This window comes from Epinephelus moara, chromosome 4 (assembly GCF_006386435.1).
Source record: "Epinephelus moara isolate mb chromosome 4, YSFRI_EMoa_1.0, whole genome shotgun sequence".
Classification (NCBI taxonomy): Eukaryota; Metazoa; Chordata; class Actinopteri; order Perciformes; family Serranidae; genus Epinephelus; species Epinephelus moara.
Window position 1 is genome coordinate 29,583,670 of NC_065509.1, and position 15,196 is coordinate 29,598,865.

The 15,196-nt window shown below is 42.3% G+C and overlaps 1 protein-coding gene across 10 annotated transcripts in view; it reads left to right on the top strand.

The window, feature by feature from the left end:
* The window catches only part of pcdh19 (protocadherin 19), a 70,124-nt gene extending 56,374 nt beyond the window's left edge, over nt 1–13,750 (top strand). For 6 of the 10 annotated variants that reach the window (XM_050042665.1, XM_050042664.1, XM_050042671.1 and 3 more), the window contains exons 5-6: nt 1,758–1,811; nt 11,083–13,750. In XM_050042665.1, the coding sequence (XP_049898622.1) occupies nt 1,758–1,811; nt 11,083–11,642 (614 nt within the window). In that variant the 3' untranslated portion in view covers nt 11,643–13,750. The remainder of the gene's footprint in view (nt 1–1,757; nt 1,812–11,082) is intronic. The other 4 variants (XM_050042668.1, XM_050042667.1, XM_050042669.1 and 1 more) reach the window with 1 other exon arrangement.
* The last annotated feature ends 1,446 nt before the right edge of the window (nt 13,751–15,196 follow it).

Sequence of the window (15,196 nt, forward strand, 5' to 3'; positions counted from 1 at the left end):
TAATATAGATTTTTTTTACGCTTATGCTGTATAGTAAATGTAAAAAAAAAGCTTCTTCAATCAAATAAAATTACCTTTATTTCCCATTTGCCTCTCGGACACTCTTGAATTCCTCCCTGCATGATGTTTCCTCACAATATCTTACTTTAAGTGGCAATATATCACGTTATGTGAGTAAGATGAGCTCAAGTTGCCGTTTCATTTTGTCTAATTGCATTCTTTTTCATCATGTATCTTTCATATTTTAAAATAATTATCCCTTTTAAAATACTTCTAAACCCAAAGATGATTTTTCTCTGATGAAATTCATCACGGAATTACATCCCTGATTAGTTTTTCTTGGAAATGTTTTATATGGCCACCAAATGATCTAATTTACTGCCACAAAGTTATTAAGCTGATTTCTTGTTCCACTGACAGCGATATGGATGTGGAGGAAAGCGCAGACATATTCATAAGTTATTTCACAGTTTGTAGCTATCAGCTGCAAGGCAGTAATTATAATATATGTAGGGGGGGGGGGGGGGGGGGGGGGTGGCGTCACATCCCACCCCAAAAAATATTGAGAATAAAAATACATAATACATTATTATAGGGAATGAGTTTTCAAATTTTTTATGTTTTTCTGGACCCCACAGATTTAGTCCCCACCAGTACTGACTCCATGGCTTCAGCCTTGATCAGCTGTACGTAAATAAACCCAAACATTTAACCACTGACATCTTTGTTACACCAAAAAGTAGCTAGAATATCAGTGTTTTTCGTAGTCTAATCAATCAGTAAATTAATTTTAATTGAAGTGTAGAATCACAATGAGGGATGGTCCCAAAACACTTTAGATTAAAATGAAACATTCAGCAGAAAAATACAGTAATATTAAAAATTAAAGTAAAAGAATCACATTAAAACATCTACATGTGGGGCGTCCAGTAGCTCAGTGGGTAGAGCAGCATCCCATGTACTGCTGCAGCGGCCGTGGGTTCGTTTTCACCCTGCAGCCTCTTGCTGCGTGCCATCCCCCCTCATTCTCCCCCTTTTACATGTAATACTGTCCTATCAATTGCAGGCAAAAAGCCCCAGAAATAATCTTTAAAAAAAAAAAAATCTACATGTTTGAAAAGGTGATTGACCCGACTAGGTAAAGGGTTAGGGTACATGTAGTTGAAGCCTATTCCAGAGAAAAAAGGTACAGGAGCATATGCTCTGAAGCCAACAGATTTCTTTTTTAATTTAAAGAATGACAAGGAGACCATCTTCAAGAGCGCAACCAGGGCGTGCTGGTGTGTGTGGTGTTATTAGGTCAGATTAGTATGGAGATGCAGATCCATGAGACCCTTGAATTCAGCTGGTATCCAGCAAGGAGAGGCCAGAATGTGTCTTAAATGATCAAATATGTTAGTTGCAAAGCAAAGCTGTGTAGCCACATGCCTAAAAAAAACGAAATAACCTTTTACAAATGTCAGTCCAGCTCCTTCTGGGTCGAATGATATGAAACATTTGCAGGCAACAGTATCAGGAGTTTTCTCTGAGAACTAATTTGACACCTGAACAGCATCTGTTCAGTCTGTGGTCACTTTTTTTATCATTATGAGCAGGAGGAACAAGTTTGTCTTTGCTAAGCATGTTGCTGGATTGACAGTGTGGATGAACATCTGGGCTCTGTGCACGCAGACAAGATACCGGCCTTCCCCAAAGGCTCTCTGATATTTTGTGGACACATTATTTATTTATGTATTTATCTGTTGTTTATTTGATAGGGATGGATACAAACTGGAAACAGCTACCTGACTTTATGGAACCAAGGCATCGAGGTAAAAAGAGGGTAAACCAAATATGGAAAGATACAATAGTTGGTTGTATTGGTGCAGTCGTCTATCTTGAGTACCTCTTCTGTTCAGCCAAGTCCAGCCTCATGCAGCCAGGCTTAGGTCCCTGCCTTTGTGTCTGGGTTAAACCCAGTCCAGACTGCCTGCTGAGAGAGTTAAACAGTCACTGGCTCATGTAAAACCAGGCCATGAGTTATAGTCCAAAAACCTGCAGATCACACCAGATCTGACCGCTGTAAATCCTGCCCCTCTGAGCATTGCATATGTCACGATATAAGCCAAAGGCAACGCTTCTGCAGCCCTACTGAGACACCACAACCTCTAGGAGCCAGTGTTAACAGGAGCAGGGCACAATAAGAAAAGAGAATCCTCTCGGGAAGTATTGCTATATAGCATTTGTTGCCGGGGCATTGAGAGCAGCCCACCCATGCATGTCATCATGACAACCAGCTCGCATCGTTTCCACTACATCAAGCAGTCCATTGGCCAGTGGTCCTGCTTCTGAACAAAACAGTGCTCTGCGATGACATAGTGATTTATAAAACGGCATAGCGATTGCTTTTTTTTCTCCTCCTGCTGCTGTTACACAGCTGTTAAACAGATGCTGTTTGTACCAATTTAGAAGCTAGTGCATTGTTTGTCAACACCAGTTTGGAAATTCATTCTTTATAACAGGACCTGCTGTAGAATGCACAGGCTGGGCTGGATGGGCTGCGGCGAGGGGAGGGAGCGAGTACATACAGCGGAAGTAAACATTTGCAGAACTGTTGCTCGCTTTTAAAACAGTCACTGACAAGTGCTTATAAAGAATTGCGAATGTAAGATGAGCTGGAAATTAAGTTAACTTGCCATTTTGCATCGGCGTTTGGGAGGACACGGGCAGGCCGGGTGGAAGTGACAGGCTGTCAGACACTCTCTGCAGTGCTGGATGGATTAGACAGTGAATTCGCTCTTGATAAATTGACTGGTACTAATGCTCAGAAATAGAACCAGTGCCACATGAACCCCTGGCTTCACCAGCCGTAGGACAGTACTAACAAGGCCGCCCAGTGAGTCTAATTTCCTCGACAATTAATATTTGACTGGAAGAGCAGGAGGAATTCTGGTCAGATAGGCAGAAACGAGAGATTTTTGGGTGAAGGATTTATTTAATTACAGCAATGTACGTGAGACAGCGGTACTGATGAGATGAAAGAGGAGGACAGAAGGAGGGGAAGCATAAAGGATTGGCTTGTGAGGGGAGCTGCGAGGGATGAATCTGGGGGTGTCGGGGGGGGATAGCTTGATGTGACTGAACCAGATGCTGTGGGGAGAAGGAGAGGACTCGGTGCTGTGTAGAGAATGATGGCTTGCGTGGCGCAGTAAGGGTGCCCCTCTACTGTTTGTAAAAACAAGACCATCACACTCCATCTTGCCGCTCCCGCAGGAGCCAGGCCTCCAGGCTGATTTATGGCCCACAGACTGAATTGGCTGGCTGGGATGACAGCAGTGCTTGGACTCTCCCTGGTGAGTAGAGTAGGAGGCTGCTTGGCCAAGCCTCAGCCTCAGCTGGCTGTAGACCTACCCTCTGCTGTAGTTAGGGCAGCCTAGATGTTGAGCTCCATCCCCAGTGTTAGGATCAGCAAGGCCATGCGTGTTTGGACTCAAGCACGATTTGGAGTCTGAGCCCCGACATTCGCAGAAAGACATCCTCTATTCTGCCGGTGCCATATTTTCTGAATTTTCCCTCCCCTGTGATGCCTCCATCAGCTTCTGCATCACAGGCTCAATCAAGACTCTGTAGTAACAATTTAGATTTAATCAATCTTTGCCATGTGACTGCCAGGATGGAAAATTAATATGGAGAGCAATTAGAAAACAGCCATCTCACTGTCAAAGATACACCAAGATGAGAGCAGAGAAGTGGACGGCATTTTAGCTGCAAATGAAATCCTTCTGTACAACACTCAGACATGTGTTGGCTCCCGGCTGTCCTCAGAAAGGGTCAGCGGGACTGCGGTCACATGTATTTAACTTTGTGGAGACCTTTTGGATTTTATACCAGCCCTCTCACACGGCTATAAAAATAGACTTGAAGGAACAATGTGTAAGATTTAGGGGGATTTAGTGGCATCTAGCGGTGAGGACTGCAGATTGCAACCAGCTGAAACTTCTCCTGGTTAGAATTCCTTCAGTGTTCATTGTTCAGGAGGTTTTTACCGGGAGCCGAATTAACCACAGAGGTCGAAGCAGGTGATTATAAACACTGAGTAAACAGTTTCATGTTACAAATCAGAGTTTTTCTGATGCTGTTCGACATGTTGTTAACGCATCACTAGCCCAACAACAACTTACTACAGTGGCTGATTCGAAATCGTGTATGGCCCTGTCTTGAGCCAGTATTTGGTTTGTCCTTTCTTGGCTACAGTAGACACATGGTGGTGCAACATAGCGATCTTCTTATGTAGATATAAACAGCTCCTTCTAAGGTAATGAAAACACAACAGTTTTTACTTCCAGGTATTTATACTCTAAAGAAAACATACTTATACTTATATTCCATTTCTGCCTATTTATTTCCATAAATCCTACACACTGGATCTTTAAAGCATCATGTCAGAGTTGCTGTTTGCTCTTTCAATCACCAGAGCTTAATAATTGTCTTTTCAGACTATAGACAAGTTTTATTTGATTGCTTTGTCACAGCACTTGATAGAGTTTAATATGGAAAAAAAAACAGTGAGAACGGGAAAGCAAGGGAAATCAAAGACAAACAGCAAAGTCTATGCAGGCCACAAGTAAAGCTTTTCTAGGTTTAAATTGCTCTAAATTATTTGCTTTCATAACCGCTACATCACAGTAATATCCACATTATACTGTCTGGCTGTCTGTTCAAACAGAATCAGGACATTTATTGTTACTGCTACAACAAAAATGTCAGCATACAGAGGAATACAAAAAAGTAGTTTAAGCCAAAAGTGGCAGACATTCTTTGTAAAATGATTTATCATGCCACGCTGCTGTTCCAAATTCTTTTTAGGGTTCATCATGCTGTAAAACCAAACTGACTGAATTGTGTCATACAGCAAGTCCCCATCGCCTCCTGGCTCCAGTTAAGCTAAGAAATAGAAAATGAAGATTTTGTCACCTGAAAAAAAAAGAAGAGAGGTTTCACATCAAGTCAGCCCCGTCTCTGGCCCTCCAATCTGGCCTTCTGTTGACTGCGGCTGCTTACACTCGTTTTATGGGATTACATCATTGTTTTCAACCTTGAGGCTGTGTGCGCTAATTTTGGAGGGAAAAGCGCCTGTGCTTTCCAAGCCAGGCTCCATGTGTTAGCCAAGCAGGACGCAATATAGCTGGCGAAAGCTCGGGGAGTTTTTCGGGGAGTTGCCTCTTCCAGTGAACACAACCCTTCCCTCTTGCGTCGGGGGATTTCAGTCTTTTGCTGATTCCTCTTTTTTTGCTACATTAGCAACAAACAAATAGCACCTCCAGCTGTATGACATGAAGGGATCATTATATGCGGTGCACAGGGGTAAATTGAGCAATGAGCTTGTCAGGTTGTGGGATCCCCATGCTGGAGCTGAAGACCTGTCTGCTGTAATTTGAAGTCAAGACGCCTTCATCTGATTGAGGGAAGGAGACAGGATTGAATCGGCTGCTGGCAGGCTGCAGATGCAAGATGAAATGGCAGGGAGCGTGTGGGTTTTCTCCCCGTGCTGATGCAAAGTGATGCTATTCCAGGTAACAAGAAACAAAAAAACATGACCAGCATTATCAAGAGAATCTGGCTTTTGCATTTGAAGTGGCAATATTTATTATTTTCCTAAACCATGTGCATCAGTACATGCATATTTAAACTGCTCCCCGGTGCCTTCGCCAGTCTTTGGACCTTAATTCAGTATTAAATTGCAGTGTGTCTGATTTGATAGCAGCACTGTGTTACTTGATACATACATTTTTTGCCGCCAACAGACTGTTTGTGTTTTAAATGTGGAACACTAAAAAATTCCCCCTCCCAGTGGAGCTCGCTCAGTAATTAATAGGTATTAAATCGTTGATAGAAAATGACATCCTGCTCTGTACTGTACTTCAAATCTGCTCCTGGAACTGATTGGCAAGCTTATTTTCCTGATGACTTTGAATGCGCATTCACAGCAGGAGGTGCCTTCACTGTCTTCCATTCTGTACGTGTTGACTTCCAAACCTAAGTGTGGCTGCAAAAGCCATCATTTCATCTCTCACCAGCTCGTTTTTTGGAATAGGAGGAGATTGTGTTTTGTTAGAGGTCGATGGCCTGTCACTTTTTTTTTTTAATTTAAATTTTGTCTCTTCCGTTTTTTGTGGGTCTTTTTAGAGCGACATCTGCGTTTTATGAAGCTCTGAGCAGAGGCAGGATGTGTGAGTGTTAATGGCACTTGGCTTTCATAACAATGTCATTTACAACCCAGTTGCTCTCCCATAGACCCCTAAAGGAAAGGAGAGAAAATGGCATTCACTGCATATGCATGCGCTGCTAAGTAGAGAGCATACAACTTGTGTATATTTCTTTGTGCCTCGAGGCTTTTCATGCTTTAGAAAGTGCTTCAGGCTATAGAAAAAAGCCAAAGTGTTTAGAGGAAATTGCATTCATAACCAAGATCCTTGTAAATCTTTAATCAGCGGAGAAAAAGGATCTGCTTTGTCAAACACGATTTGGGGAGAAATTTCAAATTAACAAATTTAATGAAGTGATAAGTGTACAAGTTTGAAATTTACGTTACAACTTTCAAATTACATCCAAGGTTTCTCAGTTCCAGCAAGTACTAAAATATAGTTAAAACAAATAAACGTAACATTGCTGCTGTGACTGAGATATTGGCATCTTTACTATCAGAGAGAGGGCATCAGAAAGGGGTCGAAATACAGTAAATGACAAAGCAGCTCTATAGGTTTAAAAAAAGAACATGGCATTGAAAATACCGTGGCAGTGGACAATCTAATCGAGTGGAGCATGTTTTTTCTCTTTTCTCTCATTCATCGGCCTCCATTATGTTCCAGCTACCTGGTAAAGACTTTCGTAAAGACTTTTGATTACATTATTACATTCTGATTGGATCCCTTCTCTTTAAACAAAATCCCCAGCTTCGTGCCTTTTGTCTCCTTGATTGCTGCCAGTGCAGTCCCGCCTGGACCAATCAGCATTCATGCACATTTACATACATACAGCAGTGCACAATATATTCAATTGGTTCATTATTACTTTTCGGCCACATGAAATGATTTTAACTGCATGGAGGTTTTAAAGAAATCTGTATTTGTGCTGCAGTGTGGATAATGTGGACGATGGTATGTAATGATATTACATAAAGTTAATATTTTTCACACTGAAAGAATTCCTGGGGGCTGAGATGTTAACTTGTGTTGTAATTGTAGAGTATATAGAGGTGCATATTAGAATGATGTCCCTTGCATTTACTGGGGTAAATCTGTGTGTATGGGTCTGTGTGTGCATATAGACCATAGACTGTACAGACAGAAACCCACTGGTTTGTGGACTTTCATTTTGAAGCCTTGAGTTTGGCATTTTGGCTGCCACCATCTTGGATTTTTGGAGCTAGACGTGACCATATTTGGATAAGAGTTTGGAGATAACCCTAACGCTAGCAACTAATTTAGTTAGCACGGTTAATTTACATTCATTTATTAATTTTCCATCACCGCTTTTCCTGTTAGGGGTTGTGATGGGGCTGGAGCCTATCCCAGTTAACACTGGGCAAAAGGTCGGGTACACCCTGGACAGGTCGCCAGACTATCACAGGGCTGACACATAGAGGCAGGCGATCATTCACGCTCAGAGTCACCAATTAACCTAACCTTTTTGGCCCGTCTTTGGATTGTGGGAGGAAGCTGGAGTACCCACGCTTCCGCACAGAGGGGTTCCCCCACCCCAAGGTTCGAACCAGGAACCCTCTTGCTGTGAGGCGACAATGCTAACACCATAATTTACAGCTATGGCTAACTGTGCTAATGCTAGTGCTACTGCTAATTTGTGCTTAAAACCATTAAATGAAATGTTCTTACTGGAAAAACGGAACATTTGACTCCTTAGAGGCTCGTTTAGTACAACCGAATGCTGAGCAAGACTTTTTTAGGCAACCAAAACATTTCAGATAACTTTTATGAACTGACAACACGCTGAAGTAGCAACAGCTACAGCTGCACCAACACTCTTTGAATCTAAGGTTACACCGTGGTTACGTAACCTAACCATGTCATGTCAACAGACAGCACCTGTCTGACACTCAAAGCAGCCACGACCTTAATTATGTATAACTTTAAGCCTTGATAACATTTAACTGGTGAGTTATGTAAAGATTTACGCCCCTGTACAGCTGTCATAAATGTTTGAATTAGCTACAGAGAGCATAACCAATTTTTGTACCAGACTGTAAACATGTTTATTTCTGCTGTAAAGTTGGGGCTCTGTGGGGATTGACTTGCTCTTGGAGCTAGCCTCAAGTGGCCTTTAGAGGAACTGCAGTTTTTGGCTTCATTTTTAATCTCTGAAGGTTGCCACTTGATGTAGACACGAACTTGATCAAAGGAAACTAATTCTGTGCCGCCTCTGTCTCACAGTGAAGCATTCATGTGATCGGTCACTCATGGTCTGTGTTCATTTTCAGCCTTGAGCATGATGATTCTTTCAGAGCTCCCATTTCTGGGTTCAAACAGCCCATGATACTCCACATTACTCACACAGCCAGTCATTTAGTCACCATGTTATCTGTCAGTCTCATCAGATTATACTTTATGAGAGACAGCACTGGCATATCTTGCCCCTGAAAAGCCTGTCTCCAATCTTTAAATATCGATCCCCGGGGTCTAAGCAGAGGTGCCTCTCATGAGTGCAGGAAAAGAAGGGAGAAAAACAGATCATTAGTGATTTTAATTAGGTGATCTGTCAAGCTGCGATTGCCAGATGTAAGCGTATGCATTTGGGTCGATGGCAATCCCTCTCACAATCCCCTCTTGTCACCTTGGGCCTCTGGAACGGAGGATGGCTCTTGCTAGGAGTGAAACAAGCAGTGGGGGAGCGCAGAAATGTGTCATTGCGCATCTGTGTGGCAGGTTCTTTCTCAAGATTGGAGCAGGTGGAAAACACAACAGCACAGTGGCATGGAGAGTTTGAAATTATGTTTTCTAGGGCTGAATAATTGTGAGAGTGTACTGTGCATCACTCTTTCCAGATATCTACCACAAAGCTCTTTCAGCAATTACAGTGTACGTATATGTGAACAAAAACACAGTGAAACACTCCTGTATTTTTCAACCTGGACCCTATTTCCTCATGTTTTTGTTTCTAAGGGTGCTTTCAGACCTAGAGTTGTCTTGCTCTGGTCTGAATCAGGGACTAAATTTGTTCCAAAGTTGGTCGTGTTCTCACGGCAGCATTTACAAACGGACCAGATCAAATGCCTTCTTGATTGGTCAGAATTTCCATGTGGGAAAAATCCAGGAAGTAAACAAAACGTTGAAGAAGAGTACACTTGCAAGATAAATGTGACACTTTCTAATGTCACAATGGAGGGACAACTACGCAGGTTGATTTTAGCGCTGCTCATCGTGGACTATATTGCTGTCATTGTTCATTTTAGTCAAACCATACAGTTTGAAAATGAGGCGCGGCTCCAACTAGAAAACAATGTTTTGATGCATTGGATGTGCTGAATGCGACTGTAGTTGCTTCGGATCGAGGTCGCACCAAAGTTTGTTTGTTGTTTTTGGTGCGCACTCGAGTGTGATTGCTGTGTTCACACCTGCCCAAATGAACCACACTTAGGGGGCAAACGAGCTTGAGTTTGACTGAACCGAACCAAACAGGGCAGGTGTGACAGCACCCTGGGTGACTAATGGAGACAACAATTTTTTAAACTGATCCAATATTGAGCGAGACCGCTGCAGCTGGCAGCAGCAAAACAGGTTGCAATGTAACCACTAAAAGTGCTTGTTTTTGCCACTGACAGGCTCAGATTATCATTCTGTGTCTGACAACATGATTGAAAGGATCCCTACAGAGAGAGACCTTTTTGTTAGAGTAAGACATTTTTTTGTTTAACAAGAAACAGCCCAACATCGCCATCTCCAAACTCACCAGACTCTATTTAGTAAACAGTAAATTTAGCATGTACAGAGGCAGCATATTTTCACATCTAACTGGGTGCATTAATGGTTTATTTCAACCAACCCAGAGCTGGTGATTGTTGGAACAGTGGAGAGACGAACCAAGACAGTTTTCTTAGTTTTACAGTCTGGTGTGTTTGGCACTTGCAATTTCGGGGCTGCTTCTGGTTAAACAAAAAATATCTTACTCTTAACAAAAAGGTCTGCCTCTGTAGGAATATTTTCCGTAAGTTGTCAGACACTTAGAATAACAATCTGAGCCTGTCAGTGACAAAAATAAGCACTTTTAATGGACAAAAATTGGCAATGCGAAATTGCCCATTGACATTACATTACTGCCTGTTTCGTCTCACTCAGTGCTGGACCATCTTTGAAAACATGAACAAACAGTGTCCACATTGAAAAGTTTCTCTTTAATTAAAGGCATTTCAGTTTGAGTAAGAGAGCACAGCATTTTTTTGTTGTTGTTATAACTATAGAAAAAAGTCCTTCCCCTCCAACACAACAAAGTATGAAAGAGTGCAGTTATACAGACTCAGGCAAATCCTTTTTTTTTTCCACTCCAGCGTTAAACATCATTACATATTTATAACTCGGCGCCAGATGACAGAGACAGAGAGGAAGAGAGAGAAGAACCAGGCAACAACACCGCAACTTGTCTGCTGTCTCTCTCTGTGAGATATCTGATTGCACTGTTTAAACCTGCCTTTCATCCAGTGTTGCTACAGAAAACCCAATTATACAAGAGTTGCAAATGGACTTTTGATTTAACAGTACGTAATTTAATTGGCACATTAGAAGTGCCCTAAACATCCAGCTCTTGTTATCAGCGAGCAGCGTTAACAGGGCTGCAGTCTTGAGCATATGCAGGGATGCATCGCAATGAAAGCAAATTATTCAGAAATGTGTAACTTAGTTTTAATTTAAACAAAATGCAGCATTGATTTTTATTTATTCATTCTATTATTTTGTGACAGCTCTGACATACAAATGAAGGCAACTCTGGAGAAAAGAGCAGCCTAAGATCTGTGTGCAAATGACTAGAAAAGTTGAAAAGCCAGTTTTACAGACAAGTTTAATCATGTTTTCTGTTCCTCTTGTGTCTTCACAGACCCCAGCGAAGGCTTTCACTGCCAGGACGAGTGTCGCATCCTAGGCCACTCTGACCGCTGTTGGATGCCTCGTGTCCCCATCCCGGCGCGTGCCAAGTCACCCGAGCACGGCCGTAATGTCATCGCTTTGTCTATCGAGGCCACCACAGTGGACGTGCCCCACTACGAGGATGGCACCGCCAAGAGGACTTTTGCCACCTTCGGCAAGGATGGGCCTGAGGACGTGGAACGGGGAGAGTTAAAGGGAAAGCGGACTCAGGAGTCTCAGGTGTGTAGCCCCAAGGCCAATGGAGGGGCTATCCGTGAAGCTGGCAACGGGCGCGAGGCAGCCAGCCCCATCACTTCCCCCGTGCACCTGAAGAGCCCAGTGTCCAAGCCATCATCTGCCTACAACACGCTGAAATGCCGCGACGCAGAGCGAATCGCCAACCACAGCCTGCTGCGGCAGCCGGAGGGGAAGGACAGTGAGCCAGCTGTCAGGGAGATCAACACGCTTCTCCACGATGGCCGAGACAAGGAATCCCCCAGCAGCAAGCGCCTGAAGGACATTGTGCTTTAGCGAGCTTCTCATTGACACACACCGACATTCATGCACACATGCAGTGTAAAACTCATATATATGTACCCCGCAATAGCTGTGTGTACACAGAAGAACGTCAGGCTGTGGAAGTAGAGAGACACACCCATTTGCAGTATACGATATTGAAGAACCGGCTCGTGCTGAGGATGATGAACTGTAGTATGCTGCAGCTAGTTGTGTGCTCGAGCTGAGGTAGTGGATGTGGCTTTGTTGTAGTCGCAGTACTTTTTCCTTGTTTGCTTTTTGTTCAGTTTTCTTTCTATCGGTCTGCAACGAGTGGACAGGCAGGTTACTGTTGACTGCATGGACATGGCCAGTGGACCTCTCCAGCGCTTGCGCCAAAGCAGGACACTGCGTGTTTGGACACCTGAGGTGCCAATTCATTACGTACAGTTATGCCTTTTGAACTACTTTTGTATCACAAACTGATATTTGCCTTCTTTGGTTTTGCAGTTTGTTCTAGCTGCCAAAATCGCTCTTTGTTCCTTTGTATAGTGAGCTCCATCAATGTAATAAACGACATACACAGGATTCATCTTAAAAAATATTCTCAATTTACTCCTTCGACAGTTTTCAGTGCATTCAGGGGGAAGGGAAGCGAGCCCTCTCGGTCTCATTTGCCCCTTTCCCTGACTAATAAGAGAAACTTTCTCTGCGTATCCCTGAGGACATCCCAGTGTCATCAGACTGTGAGGTCTTTACAGTATTTATATTTTATCAAGGATGGAGCTTAATGAACTCTCGCTATCTGCCCAGCCGCTCTGAACACTGGAAGTGGGACAGACAGATCCTTGTGTTCAAATTGAGTTGTATGAAAAAAAACAAGACTTACTGCTTTTGAAATCTCCTGTGCCCAACCTTGATTGTAGCCAGTGGAGCACAAATTAGAACTTTGTGCTCTGGTCTTGTACTTTTTTTGACTTTTGACTATGGGGCTAGGATAGAAGGGATCGTCACTCATGTCTTGCTATGTGAAACTCTCTATAGGGTTTACTATTATCATTTTTAATAACCTGTTGTTATGTGACAATCCCTTTAATGTTTTGTTTCAAGAGAAAAAAACAAATAAACATTGGTGTTCAACTGAAGCTACAGTAGCGTTTGTTACACAAACACAAAAATAAAAAAAAACATATATGCCAAAATATATTTTATAAATAATTTAAAAATGTATAATGAGAATATTTAATGCTGTGTAGTTATTTTATGAGTAAGTTATACTTGAAATTAACTTGCTTTTGTTCATTTGTCCTTTGCTTTTTATATTGAATCTGATTTGTTTTTTTATTTTCAAAATGAACTTGGATTATTTTTTTGTTTACTGTGTGACCCCTGGCAACTGTTGCAGTCTACCTTGTTGTAAAGAGTTTCTTATTGGTCAGTTCTTGTGCCATCAAGTTTCTGTGTGGGCTACTAGAAAATGTAAAAAAGACAAAAAAAAAAGAAACAAAAAAAGCGATATCAGCACCAACATTAGTGTGTCAGTTCAATGAGCTTAGAGTGAGATAGCAAAAGAAACCAAAAAAGATGCAAACAAAACCTTAAAAATTGCAAGATGTTGCTTAATCTTAGTATCTAAGGAGGAGAAAGAACGGCTCCCAGTGTTCTTCAAGCTGGTAACAGGATTCCACCTATAATGAGTCGCCTTTCCTATTGGGCCCAATTGAGTTTAAACAAGACTTTTTCAGCCTCAACTGAGGGCATTCGGATGCGCAGACTAGCTTTGCTCAGCACTGCTGTCACCCTGTGCCATCTGTGTTCAGTTGATCTCAAAGATAAGGTTGAGACCAGAGTGGTATAAACAGGGCTCTCCCCTCCTGCGAGCACCACACAACAGACTGGGTGGAATCATGTTTGAACGAACTAAGGTCTTGGAAGAACCGTGTTGCACATCAGCAATGTGGTTTTATGTTGCTTTGCAGTAAACTATGTACAATGTGGAAAAATATGAATGAAAATTGACAAATTGCATACAACAAACTAGGTCTTGTAGCTGAATGTTTTGCTGGTCTCACCCATGGCTTCTGGCAACATGAAAATCGGAATAATCACTGAATGTATACAGCAGCTTATAATTAAACTATTAAATGTTCTCTGCTTTGTTTCCTTGTCTTTACTCAACACGAGTCAACTTTAAAGTTCTGCTAATTTTTTTGGTGTGTGTGTAAACTATAATGATACTGGAGCTATTTTCATTTTTCACTTTCTAAGTGTCGGGCCTCTGGGTGGGTGTTTCCCTTGGCAACGGTTGACTGAACTTGGATTATTTTTTCTGAGGGCCAGCACTGTTAGGAAACGTCAACTTCTATGGTGAGCTATTGACTGGAGCACTTTATAGCCCTGTTCAGCCTATAAAGATTTACAGTGTCTTTTCTCCTTTTGTCATTAAGCTAATGTAGCATTGGTTATGCACCATAAGCAACTATCAGCATTTGTTAATAACCCTTATACTGTTAAGTTTGTTTTTTACTTTGAAAGTGAGAGTTAGCGAGCTAGGCTAAATTTTCCTGGGCCCAGACCTTTGAATTCGTCCATTCCACTGAGTTCGAGTTGACTGATTGTGGTCTTGTATTGTGACATGAAACAGCATTTTCCCGGTTAAAATAAAAAACAACCAATGAGCACGACGGGGGGACTAATGTTTAACCAGTCAGCACTACAGGTGGGACTAACGCCATTGTCAAGCTGCTGTCAGGCTTTGTTTAGCAGTACGCTGGAACCAATGAGGATCAATAACAATGGTGAGCAAGATAACATAGATAGAGGCCGCTATCAAGGCTATTCTTAGTTGACATGTCTTCTCAATATCTCTTGACGTCATTGTTTGTTTTACTTTGCTCCGCTCCACTCTTAAAACCTAGGCTCACAGGTATGTTGGCATGACAACGCATCTGGGTCTACTCCATTTCATTGCGCCAGTGCACCACATGTAATGGCGAGGGCCGGGAAAGCTGTTTAAATGGAGTGTAATCTGTTACCCAGCAACAGCAACCATGTAACTGTTAGCTAACGTAACAAACAATAACGACCTACAGGGCAAAAGCCATGGTAGTTTTGTTAGTTGACATGCATCACAATATGATTTTATGCAAGCCTGAATGACATTTATCAGTTCTCAGTCTTGTTAATCTCCCTTCAATCAATCAATTTTCCCTTGACTTGTTTGTGTTCATATAGGCCATGTGGCCCTGGCGACGTAAACAGCGCTCTTGTTGCTGTAATTTAGCGGTAGATGTGGTATAGGTCTGCCTGCTACGATAACTGGCAAAGGGTCTGCAGACTCTGCCTACTCAGACTTACTCTGGCGTAGTAATGGTGTGGACCCACAGTGGTCTTAAAATGATGTTAGGTTCAGGTGAATATGTGGGTAACTCGTTAGGGAAAATCAAATCACACTTCCCCACGGAAATCAGTTAGAGTGGACACAATGTCAGACTTAAGATGGAAATGGAGTGTAATGAGTTGACAACTATATCAGGCAAAGGCTAACTAGCGTCCACTGGGGAAAATGGGGGCTAGCTACCCAAGTTAAT